Source organism: Ranitomeya imitator, chromosome 7 (assembly GCF_032444005.1).
Source record: "Ranitomeya imitator isolate aRanImi1 chromosome 7, aRanImi1.pri, whole genome shotgun sequence".
NCBI lineage: Eukaryota > Metazoa > Chordata > Amphibia > Anura > Dendrobatidae > Ranitomeya > Ranitomeya imitator.
In genome coordinates, this window is record NC_091288.1 from 44,106,390 (window position 1) to 44,119,269 (window position 12,880).

The 12,880-nt window shown below is 41.2% G+C and overlaps 1 protein-coding gene across 5 annotated transcripts in view; it reads left to right on the plus strand.

Annotated features, from left to right (window-relative positions):
- Positions 1–12,880, plus strand: part of RAPGEF4 (Rap guanine nucleotide exchange factor 4) — a 325,014-nt gene that overhangs the window by 214,112 nt on the left and 98,022 nt on the right. For all 5 annotated transcript variants that reach the window (XM_069733157.1, XM_069733158.1, XM_069733156.1 and 2 more), the window contains 6 exons: positions 2,865–3,048; positions 4,316–4,400; positions 4,527–4,587; positions 6,541–6,617; positions 7,280–7,426; positions 9,582–9,694. In XM_069733157.1, coding sequence (XP_069589258.1) covers positions 2,865–3,048; positions 4,316–4,400; positions 4,527–4,587; positions 6,541–6,617; positions 7,280–7,426; positions 9,582–9,694 — 667 coding nt within the window. The remainder of the gene's footprint in view (positions 1–2,864; positions 3,049–4,315; positions 4,401–4,526; positions 4,588–6,540; positions 6,618–7,279; positions 7,427–9,581; positions 9,695–12,880) is intronic.

Genomic DNA, 12,880 nt, shown 5'->3' on the forward strand with positions numbered 1-12,880 from the left:
AAAAAAAAATCAACTTGACCCAGAAGGCAACAACCAGTGTTTATTCAGAGGTGAGATTTAAAGAAAATGTCTAACTAATTTTATGACAGGACATCTAGAAAGACCTTTGTGCAGCTTCTAATCCTGGTGTTCCTTTGTTGATGGTGAGACTTGTCAGCTGGCACCCTGCAATGTTAGCATTAGCTCTGATCACATCTTGCTCTGCCTGTTCCACAATAGAAGCGAGTCATGCCGTCATATCCTGCCTACTTATTATGGGATCTATTGAGTTCTGGGGAATCTGCTCTTAAAGGCTCTTAAAGAGGACCCATCATTTGCCATAAATATGACATTTTTTACCTTGTTTGAATCCTGTTATTCTCCCAAATTTGGCATGGATTTCTTTTCGTTCTTGTGCCTTTTCAATCTCCAGCTATAGCCCCCTCTTCCTTATATGTCTTGTTAGCCAAAGGGGTGTGGTTCCCAACTCTTCTTTGTGGGAGAATGAGGATTATGAGGATCCCTTGGACAAGAAGACTAGATTTACTTACAAGAAACAAATGGCCCAGATTTCAGGAGTGGAGAAGTGCGGGAACTAAAATAAATAATGCCACATGTCAGAGTGCAGTGGTGTTCACAACACTTGTATGTAAATCCTGTCTTTTTTTAAGCCAAGGGGGCGTGATCCTCAACTCTTCTATGTGGGAGTCTTTATGAGGATCAAGGCGAACAAGACTAGATTTAGCTGTAGGGAAGAAAGGGCCATTTCTCAGGAATGGAGAGAAGCAGGAACAAAAAAAAACAGCGCCACATTCAGGAGAACAGCTGCAATTACACCAGGTAATAAAATGCGCATTTCTGCTTCTCTTTAATTGGCTGCTGATACAAATGTAAGCATAATACATATTGGAGCGTCACCATTTAGCATTGGCCAGTATAATTTCTTATTATACGCAGTAAGCCTCTGATCCCAGCCTTATACGCGACGCTGCATACATTGTGCTTCTGTCTCAGGTCTCATTTTCCTAAATGTGGCAGCACTGGGCTTCATTACTGCAATGAGCCCTATGGCCGCCCTCGCAGCAGCTCTTTTCTAATCAGTTAGACTCTTGTCACCTCCTGACTGACTTTTTAATGAATCATTATGGCCTTCCTTTTTTTCCGCTGGTAATCTGTACACTATTTGTAGTCATGCCAAGATATCTGCTGGGTCTGTTGAACATGTCGGGGTCTACAGAGCACCAAGTAGGGGTGTGTGGTCTGTAAATGCAAATTATAATGAAAATTAATCCCTTTTGAAATCTGGAATCAAATGGTTAAAAAGTGAAATCAGGATAAAAAACCTGCAGGCTGGCAGTGATGGGCAGATTGTTAGTAAAGCCCTTCAGCGTGGAGGTTTTATTAGATTATGCTTTTAACTGTTTTATTTACAGATCATTCGGTGTAGCGGATCACTCCTCATGGGCGCTCACGGTTACGCGACTTTACGTCGCCCTCTGGTGGTGGCATTGGCTATACGATCAGATACCATGCCATTATCCTGGAAATGCACAACACATGTAAAATCCCACATTTTACTGTAAAACGTTTACTGTTTGGATTTTTTTTTAATGTTTGCATGTAGTGAAGATTTATCCACAAGTATTTTTATGCAGATCTGAGTGAAGCCATAAAACGTCCGCACATTTTTGTATGTAAAACATAGTTGGTGGATGCGAACGAATACATAATCAAGCGTTGTGGAATTGTACAGATGACGGGCCTGATTCATTATTGCATTTGCGCCTGTTTCTTCTGGAGTTTTTAGTGTTTTGCGCTTTTTGTTTTCCTATGCCAAATACGGTAAATCTTTTCCTTTTGCGACTTTTTTTGAATTCTGTTCTCTATGTGGTTGATTGTTTGTTTGTTTTTAGGTAGTTACTGTGGGTGGGGTTTTAGGTTTACAGATATTTTTCCCTGATTCATCCATCATTTATGAATTTTAAAAAAGTTGCAAAATTGCAGAATTTGTTTTGCAGTTTTGGCAACCAAATTTAAAAAAATATATATATACAATTTTTTTCTTTATGCAAAATTAAGTAATCGCGTGCACCATTTTGATAAATTTGGCACAAAAAAAATATCTATGAATACACAAGAAAAAAAGGGAAAAGTGACTTAACTAAAAAAAAAAACACGCAATTTATGAATCGCGATTGAAGAGTCGGATCAGAACATTAGACAAAACTCTTCTGAACACATTGACTTGGAAGATATAGCTGTCATGTAATACATATGGTCACCAGTAAGCTGTAGGCCCATAAATCATGGCTGGATGCAGCTCTTAGCTTTAGTCTGTAAGAAGAAGACGTCTGTGAGGAATAGTACAACTGGTAACTCGAAAGGGAATATGTCAGTAGGATCAACCCTCCAAATCCATTTATATGGGCATGTAGGTCATAGGAATAGTTGAATAAAATGATACCCTGATATCTGCAATCGAATGTCTTATTCTAGAGGAATCCACTTTTTTCATAATATGTATATGAGGAGTTAAGATCTATGGGCCGGACATAGATCTCCCTGAGAATCTGCCTCCAGAGCTTATTTGAAATAACAGAGGGCATTACCAATGTGAAAAAAGGAGATCAGAAGAGCGGACTGTCCATCATTACATGTCTCACACTGGTAACGCCTCCCTTGTGCGGACACAACATAACAACCCAAATCCCGATAGAGGCGTTTAAGGATTCTGACCATTTTGTTACAGATCTTTAATTTAATATTCCAACCTAAAACCTAAAAACAAATGGTTATATATGTTCTCCATTGTCTCCTGTTCTTGTTTACAAGCTAAACCGCGGTGCCAGAACTTAGTATTAATATTTTCTGTTATCTGCCCCCAGTTGACCAGGAATACTACTTCCAAGATAAATACTTGTTTTATCGGTTTCTTGACGATGAACACGAAGATTTGCCTTTGCCGACAGATGAAGAGAAAAGGGAAAGTGAGGAAGACCTCCAGGATACCCTTCTACTCCTGTCCCAAACAGGTCCTGATGCACACATGAGGATGATTCTCAGAAAACCGTAATTTAATTTCTTGTTTCATAGTCTTTTTTTTTTTTGCTTTGTTGTTTTACTTGTTTGATGTAGTGTAGAGCATGGTGAATAGTGATGAGTGAATGTGCTGGGATAAGGTGTTATGTGAACATGCTTATGTGCTAAACGAGTGGCTTTTTGATATAGAAGATGCTAAGCACAGCCTAAATAGGGGAGGTGCACAGTCATAGGTGCCCAAACCTGAACGTATACAATATAAAGTGACTAGCACACTCCAGGGTGTTGTGATGCCAAAAAGTGGGGATTTATTACATACAGTAAATCACAAACGTTTCGGTCGATACTGGACCTTCATCAGTGTGCTACAAAAAAGAATTATATACAGAACAAAAAAACAATAAATGTGTTGTACATATGAAAGACAAAAACAAAACAAAAACAAAAGTATATACATCACGGAGACACAGGTCATAAAATGAGGAGAGAGAACAATGACCCTGGAGAACATTCAACTTGCGTGGATACAGGTATATATATATACAGTATCTATCCATACATAATTCTTTAAATCATAGGCTGCAAGTTCTAACATGGAAAAGCTGTTGGTACGCTGAGGACATAGGTCCAAGAGGGAGTGTGAGAGGACTACTTTGTGGAACACGAGCGGTGAAGTGATATGCCGAGGGGAGAGTCGGTGTACAGTGAACACATACCTAGGTATAATTGTATACTTGTATGGCCCCAAAAACAATAGAATACTCGGATTTGCATCTAGAGATGAGAAAAAGGGGTTACGGTCACAGACACTAATGGTGCCGAGTGTGTGTGGAGCTAAATAAGGCTACCTACCAATTAGACATGCTGGAAAGAAAAAAAAAAATAAAAAAGGCATCAAGCCGGGAAGAAAGAGAACCAGGCTGGTCTGTGGAATGCTACGTAAGCACAGGTCGTTGTCTCGCTATGCATTACTGGGAACGGAGCATAGCGAAGACTGCACGGGCAGCGTGAGAGTCTGGAAGGTAAGAATATCACAATTTTTTATAATTATTTTTATCATGGGTTGTGTTGTGTATGCATTTTCGCAGCGAAAAACCGTGGACAAAGAAAAGTAGGAAGAGGAGAGTTCACTGCAAAAAGGGAGGATGGAAAGGATGGACGGGGTCCATCTTGGCACCTGTGATAACAATGTTGTAATGGAGAAGAGCACAGTAACCCATTTTTGACAGGTCTTTCTTGGGGCAGAGCCATTTAAGGTTCAATAATTACTTGCACATTTTATGTCTCCACTTCTCAGGCCTGGTCAGCGGACAGGAGACGACCTAGAAATTATTTTTGAAGAACTTATTCACATCAAAGCCTTATCTCATCTCTCCACCACGGTTGGTCACCTTCAGTTTTGCCTTGAGAGTTTTCATCCTTTAGTTATGTGTGGTCTGTTTTATGGCAGTGCTGGAAAGACACAACCCCCAGACATAGATTTATTACTGTTGTGTTCTTCCTTGAAGGTCAAACGTGAACTGGCTGGATTCTTAATCTTTGAATCCCACCCAAAAGCGGGAACAGTATGTAAGTGATTCTACTTAGGAATACTTTTAAGAAGAGACTAAGCGTTATTTATAGGCATAAACATAAGTAAATAAGAATTTAAATAGTCTCACACACTGTTAGGTTTAGATACTAAATAAACTTGACTCCAAATTACTAAATTTTTTTTTTCTTTTCAGCGTTATCAGATATTTTTAACATCATGTGAAATGCAGAAATGCAGTAAAAAAATCTCATCTTACCCTAGTCTTGGCTGCCTAGTGAGGGCAAAAACTATTACTAAATCATTCCCAATATCTGGCACTCTCCTTTACGTTGCAGCTGCTTCCATTTATTTGTTTTGTGGCCCCTTCTCTTTTTGTCCAAAATGTCCTCCACATTGGCATGGGGAGTGCTGTGAAAGATTGAACCATGTCTTCCCCGCTTTCTCTTTACCATGGGATGGATGCATGGTCACCGTCAGGGCAACATAAAGAAGGACACCAGCTATGGTCATTAAACATGAGAAATGTAAAGTCATATTTAATGTCAGGGGTGTAGAGTGGTTATCCCGTTGTTAAAAGTTAATACCCTAGCCTTAGGGTAGTCCAATAAAGTTTTATTCCCAAGATAGAAATATATCTCCTAGACATAGGATAGAAGTTAGCTTCCAGTTTGCTGAGGTTTTGACCACTGGGGCACACTCCTATCTCGACAATGGGGGCTCTTCAGCCCTGTCTTGAATGAAGTGGAGGTGCACCTGCCAGAACTCTGCTTCATTCTTTGGCTGCACTCTGTTTTATCCAGTAGTTTTACAAATAATGAAAGGAGAAAAGTTTGAGCATGTGCAGCTCTTCCCCATTTTAGAAAGGGCTCTGCAGAGCCACGTTCTTGGGTTTCTGCCTGAGAAAGACAAGTAGAGCTCTCCGCGATTTTCAGGCCGACCCATAGGTAGTGAATTGAGTGGAGTTTTAGCATTTGCACCTTCACTCCATTCAAGACAAGGCTACAGAGCTCCAATCTTTGGATCGCTGAGGGTCTGGATGGCTGATCAGCAAGTTGACACCTTGGATTGGAAATAATTTTCTCTTTTGGGAATTACTCTTTAATGTTCTACCCTAAAATTAGTCTATTGATTTCTAGCAGTTGGATAACTGGATAACCACCAGCGATTAGCAAGTCACTTGTAATTTTGAGAACAACCCTTCAATGTTAGATCAGTGGGGTTTCTCATTCTCCGCACCCTTTAAATCAGATGCTATACCCAGACTAGCCCTTACTAAATTTCCTTTCGAGCAGCTGATTGGTAGAGGTGTCAAGAGCTGGACACTACCTGTGTAATATTGATGATCTATCCTTTGGACAGGCTGATATTGTTCAGCTATTAAATAAACCAGAAGGTGTACCCCCCTGAGAGAGTCCGTAAAGCTGTTTTTAGTAAGATATGTACAGTAAAGAAACACATGGCGATCAGCTGTCATTGCCAAGGCCAGACCATGGCATTATTATTATTATTTATTTATATAGCACCATTAATTCCATGGTGCTGTACATGAGAAAGGGGTTATGTACAGAGTTATAGATATCGTTTACAGTAAACAAATTTACAGTGACAAACTGGTGCAGAGGGGAGAGGACCCTGTCCTTGCGGACTTACATTCTACAGGATGATGGGGAGGAGACAGAAGGTTGGGGGAGCAGCAGCTCTGGCGGTTGGTGAGGCGGCAGCTCTGGCGGTTGGTGAGGCGGCAGCTCTGGCGGTTAGTGAGGCGGCAGCTCTGGCGGTTAGTGAGGCGGCAGCTCTACATGGCATATAGAGTATTCCATGGTGGCCAATCAATAATAGTAGTAGCCATTCTACGCTCTGAGTAAGAGAGGACAGGGGGTTATGATTCCAGTTACTACATCTGCACTACTAGGTCATATGGAGGAGGGATGTCTTGGGAAAACCTTTTGCAAAAGATCCAGTTAATTGATATGGTTTGTTTTTTCCAGTGTTTAATCAAGGAGAAGAAGGAACCTCCTGGTACATCATCTTAAAAGGATCAGTCAATGTGGTCATCTATGGGAAGGTACTGCACTATCTGTCATAATACACACTCTTACAACATATATTATCAAATATGATGTCCTGTGAAAAAAATATATATGTGTTAGGAAAGATATAGTCAATGCCAGGGTCAAGTGTGTGCAGCTGGGAAATGTAAGTCTTAATATTTAGTGATATATTACAATATCTTCAGAATTGGAATGAAAGAGATAATGTGGATATTACCCGCGCTGCTGAATAAAATTCCAATCCAGACGAGATGAATGAAAGATGGTGGTTTATGCTACGCATTTCGAAGTATTCAGTTACTTCTTCATCAGGAATCTACCACTTGTATACAGAGGCCAGAAAAAGTAGCTGTTTAAATAGATCAATTTAGCCACATGACAAACAATGTCAAAAGTTCAAAGCATCCTCATATCTTCAGAATGAAAACGCTTTCTGGAAACTCCTATCCAGGCTACATTAATGAAAGTTTAATGAAGTTAGTGTTATGTTTTAAAAGGAGTTATCTAGACTTGGGGTACAAGACTGCATTCACCGGGTAAGGGGTTGTCCGGCTGAGGCCGGAGAACCCCTTCACAATTGGACTTCCTACATGCCTGATGTAATGAGCCGTGCTTCCAGTACCTTACCTTAGTAAGTGTGTTGATATTCATGGTTTCTCCGTATTCTTTGTTTCAGGGTGTGGTTTGTACCCTACATGAAGGAGATGACTTTGGCAAGTTGGCTTTAGTGAACGATGCACCCCGAGCAGCATCAATTGTTCTGCGAGAAGACAACTGCCACTTCCTAAGGGTGGACAAAGAGGATTTCAACAGAATCCTGCGTGTACGTTTTAATTTGATCAATTATTACAGTAATATGGTGGTAGTAATATAGAGGTAGATAATTGTAAATGAACATTTGTCCTAAATTTTTCTCTGTTTTCAAGGCAGCAGATCCACCTAGGGCCATGTTCACACATTCAGTATTTTGCATCAGTATTTGTAAATAAATAACAAGGAGTGGGTGAAAAATGCAGAAGTGGTGACGTGTTTCTATTAGGGCTCATACCCATCACTGTAAAAAAAAAAAAAAAAAAAGGTCCGATATCAGTCCAGAAAATTGGGATGAGTGGCATGTGATTTTCATGTGAACACAATATGATTTTTTCAGTAGAGCATTCATTTGATAAACGTATTACATGTGTATGCCCTCCGCATGCAATGTGGTTTTTTTTCTGCAACCATTATTCTACAATCATTTACAGAATCATTTACAGTGTTTTGTGCTACAGAATGATAATGTGTCTGTAAAAATCGTTGTGCCATCTGTTTTTTTTCTTGCACCCATTGACGAGTCTCATCCGATACACAAGGACAATGGCGGCATTCTGTGATTTTTTTTTCTCAATCCAATTCACAGATGAGCACTGACTCATAGCTTAAGATTGTCCAGAGTGCAATCTGATTTTATTTATCTTATTGCACTCAATTGTTTTTCTCACAGATGAGTATGAGCCCTACAAATACTGATGTAAAATACTGACCCAACACTGAATGTGGCCCTACTGAGTCCTTCTGAGGCCATATTCACACTCAGTATTTGGTCAGTATTTTACATCAGTATTTATAAGCCAAAATCAGGAGAGGAACAATCAGAAGAAAAGTATAATAGAAACACGTCACCACTTCTGTATTTATCACCCACTCCTGGTTTTGGCTTACAAATACTGATGTAAGATACTGACCAAATACTGAATGTGTGAACGTGGCCTTAAATCATGACTTTATAAGGCCGGTTTCACACGTCAGTGGCTCCGGTATGTGAGGTGTCAGTTTCCTCACGTACCGGAGACACTGACTCACGTAGACACATTGAAATCAATGTGTCTCTGCACATGTCAGCGTGTTTTCATGGACCGTGTCTCCGTGTGGAAAACACGGAGACATGTCAGTGTTCGTGGGAGCGCACGGAATACACGGACCCATTAAAGTCAATGGGTCCGTGTAAAACACGTACCGCACACGGACGCTGTCCGTGTGCAGTCCGTGTGCCGTGCAGGAGACAGCGCTACATTAAGCGCTGTCCCCCCCACGTGGTGCTGAAGCCGCCATTCATATCTTCTCTCCAGCAGCGTTCGCTGGAAAGAAGATATGAAAAATCCTTTTTTTTTTTTTTTTTTCGTGTTTTAAATAAAGATCCCTGTCCCCAACCCCCTCCCAACCCCTGTGCGCCCACCCGCTGGTAATAAAATACTCACCCGGCTCCCTCGCAGCGTCCTGTCCTCGCCGCAGCTTCTCCTGCATGAGCGGTCACGTGGTGCCGCCCATTACAGTCATGAATATGCGGCTCCACCTCCCATAGGGGTGGAGCTGCATATTCATGACTGTAATCGGCGGCCCCACGTGACCACTCATACCGTAGAAGGTGGGGCCAGGACAGGAAGCAGCGCCAGCCAGCGAGGGAGCCAGGTGAGTATTTTAAGAACAGCGGGCGGGCGCACAGGGGGTGGGAGGGGGGTGGGGACATGGACCTTTATTTTAAACACGAGAAACAAAATAAAAAAAGGATTTATCATATCTTCTTTACAGCAAATGCTGCTGCAGAGAAGATATGATGTGCCACAGAAACGCACGGGCACACGGACACGGATAATTCCGGTACTGGAATTATCTGGACGTGTGGGACTGCCCTTAATGTGTTCTCTGTGAGAGCCGCATCCTGTAAAATCAGTTTATTAGGAAATAGTCTATATAACTAGAAGTACATCACAAAGTATGCGTAAACTCCTGAAAACTCCACGACTCCTGTGTACAGAAGTATCGCTGGGGAAGGAGAAGTAGTAAGGGTTTGTGCACCAAGTGTCAGGCAGGGGCCAAAAAGCCACTGTGCCTTGGCCAGGGTATTTACATCGGGCTTAGGACATTAGACAGAATATTTTCTCTACTAATTCTTTTGTCTAAAATGCGTTTTTGATACGTCCATTTTGTATAATTTTTAGGATGTTGAAGCGAATACAGTAAGGTTGAAGGAACATGATCAAGATGTCTTGGTGTTGGAGAAGATCCCATCTGGTCAACAAGCATCTGCTCAAGTCACCCAGTCACCTTATAAGTACGGATTGTACTGCCATATGGGTCCTGTATCCTCCACAATGTTTTTTTTGTTTTTTTTAAGGATATTTGGTAAGGTAGTTAGCAATTACCTGCCTGTTAGTTCTTAGGCCGGTAGTAAAAAAAATATATAAATAGCAAAAAAGAAAAATAATATTTTTCAAGTATTTTCAAAATTTTCATTTAACCCCTTTCCAACATCAGGCGTAATAATACGCCGAGGTCGGACACCCTCCCTTTGATGTGGGCTCTGGTGCTGAGCTGACATCTTTTCCGGCACATGTTAGCTGTTTTGAATAGCTGACATGTGCCTCTAACAACCCATTAAATGCCACTGTCAAACTCTCATAGCGGCATTTAACACGGGTTTCCGGAAAGTGTGCGCCCATGGCACATGACTACGGGTCACCGATGGGTCAGCATGACAACCAGAGGTCTCCAGCAGACCTCTATGGTTGTCACTGCCGGATTGCTATGAGCGCCGCTCGGTGGTCGGCGCTCATAGCAACTCAGCAATTCTACTACATAGAGGCGATCTGACCCATCGCCTCTATGTAGCAGAGGCGATCGGGTTATGGCAGCTTCTAGTCTCCCATGGAGGCTATTGAAGCATGCCAAAAGTAAAAAAAAAGTGGTTAAAGATATTTTAAAAATGGAAAAAATATAGTTCAAATCACCCCCCCTTTTGGCCCATTCAAAATAAAACAATAAAAAAAAAATCAAACATACTCATATTTGGTAACACTGCATTGAGAATCGCCCGATCTATCAACATAAAAAAGAATTAACCGGATCGCTAAACAGTGTAACAAGAAAAAAAAGTAAAAACGCCAGAATTACGATTTTTTTTGGTCGCTGCAACATTGCATTAAAATGCAATAACGGGAGATTCAAAGATCATATCTGCACCAAAATGGTATCCTTACAAACGTCAGCTCGGCACGCAAAAAATAAGCCCTCACCCAACCCCAGATCACGACAAATGGAGATGCTATGATTATCGGAAAATGGCACAATTTTCTTTTTTAACCAAACTTTGGAATTTTTTTTCACCACTTAGATAAAAAAGAGCCTAGACATGTTTGGTGTCTATGAACTCGTAATGACCTGGAGAATCATAATGGCAGGTCAGTTTTAGCATTTAGTGAACCTTGTAAAAAAGCCAAACAAAAAACAAATGTGGAATTTCACTTTTTTTTTGCAATTTCACTGCGCTTGGAATTTTTTTTTCCCCGTTTTCTAGTACATGACATGGTAAAACCAATGGTGTCGTTCAAAAGTACAACTCGTCCCGCAAAAAATAAGCCCTCACAAGCCTACAAATAACAGCTGCCACTCCGGAGTTCATCTCCACCCACTTGGTGTGATAGATGCATAGATGCCTTCCTTGTCTGCCATGACATTACACCTGTAAAACCCTGCCTGTGGCTGTATAGGGATCAAGGGATTGCAGGTTCAAGTCCTTTAGGGCAGTCCCACACGTCCAGATAATTCCAGTACCAGAAAAATCGGTACCGGAATTATCCATGTCCGTGTGCCCGTGCGTTTCTGTGGCACATCAGTGTGGCACACGTGTGCCGACTGGTTACCACACGCACCGTGCAGGAGACAGCGCTAGAGATAAGCGCTGTCCCCCCCACATGGTGCTGAAGCCGCGATTCATATCTTCTCTGCAGCAGCGTTTTTCTCATACATGGAGAAATTTAAAAATAAACCTTTTCTCCACGTTCTGACAGTCCGTGAATATCGGAACGCTCTCGTATGTCATCCACGTGCGGTACAATTTTTTTCATGGACCCATTGATTTGCAATGCTGATGTTGATCCAAACCTTGGATCAAAATTGGACACGTCTCCGTGATTTTACATGGACCTCTTGGTCTGTGAAAATCACAGACATGTAAATGGCCCCGTAGACTATCATAGGTATGAAAATCATAGCTAGCACTCGTGTGAAAATCATATGATTGAATCGACCTCTTAGACCTAATCAGACTAATATACTTACTTTGATAAGCCATGTCAGAAAGGCTAAATAAATCTTTGTAAAAATCTATCTCAATCTCTGCCCACCTAGCCTCATTGACAGCTCCTCCTTGTCCTTCCTTCCTGCTGAGATCTCACCCTGCTCAGTATAAGCTGTCAGTGAGGCTGGATATGTGTGACGTGGAACTCATGAGCTGTAGAAAAGAAAAAGACGCGCACTCTTGCTACGGTGATGCTGACTGAACGTGGAGTTATTCCACAAATGTAATCCCAAGGATAAACAGTCGCACTCAGAATTCCTTTAAGTTGCAAACAATTTAGAATTTTATTTTCAAAACACTAAAATGAAATGATTCACTGCAGTTGAGACAATAAGGTATTCCAATGGTATAAGGTAACATTTTGACCCACTGGGTCTTTATCAAACCTTACTCATAGTAGAAAGGCAAGGAGAGGAAATATTCTGTGAGAGGTGCTGGAGTCCCATTGGGGGCTACTTGTATGCTGCATCTGGAGACTGCGGAGCTATGTCACTCTTTAGGTGGTCACTCATAAAATGCTCATTTTAGTATCATGATCATACAGCCATTCTGATATGCTTTTTCAATGTAAGTAATCCAGTTTCATCAGGTCTAAGAGATCTATTTATTAATATATTCAGTTTGTACTGGGTAATCTGGTGACAGATTCACTTAATATAGCTAAATTAAAAATTTTGCTACATTTATTTTATCAGTTTAGTCTTTTCTCAGTTTACAACTAACAAAGTGTACAAGGAAAGTATTGGTGACATTATGCTTATGGACACTGCAGTTTACTGTCATGTAATTCTGACCATGTTGTCAGTGAACAGATTAAACTGATGGTGCCATGATGGTTTGCAATATAATCAGACATTGCCAACAGCTCAGACCTGAGAGCCATGTCAAGCCCCTGAGGGTCTGGTTGGGAAATGGAATACAGAATTGGTGCTAGGATAGTCTGACAATGGGCAATTGGCACCAGGATAGCCTGACAATGGGCTTATTGGTGCCAGGATAGTCTGACAATGGGCCAATTGGCACCAGGATAGTCTGACATTGGGCCAATTGGTGCCAGAATAGTCTGACAATGGGCCTATTGGCGCCAGAATAATAATAATTATTATTATTTATTTATATAGCAACATTAATTCCATGGTGCTGTACATGAGAAAGGAGTTA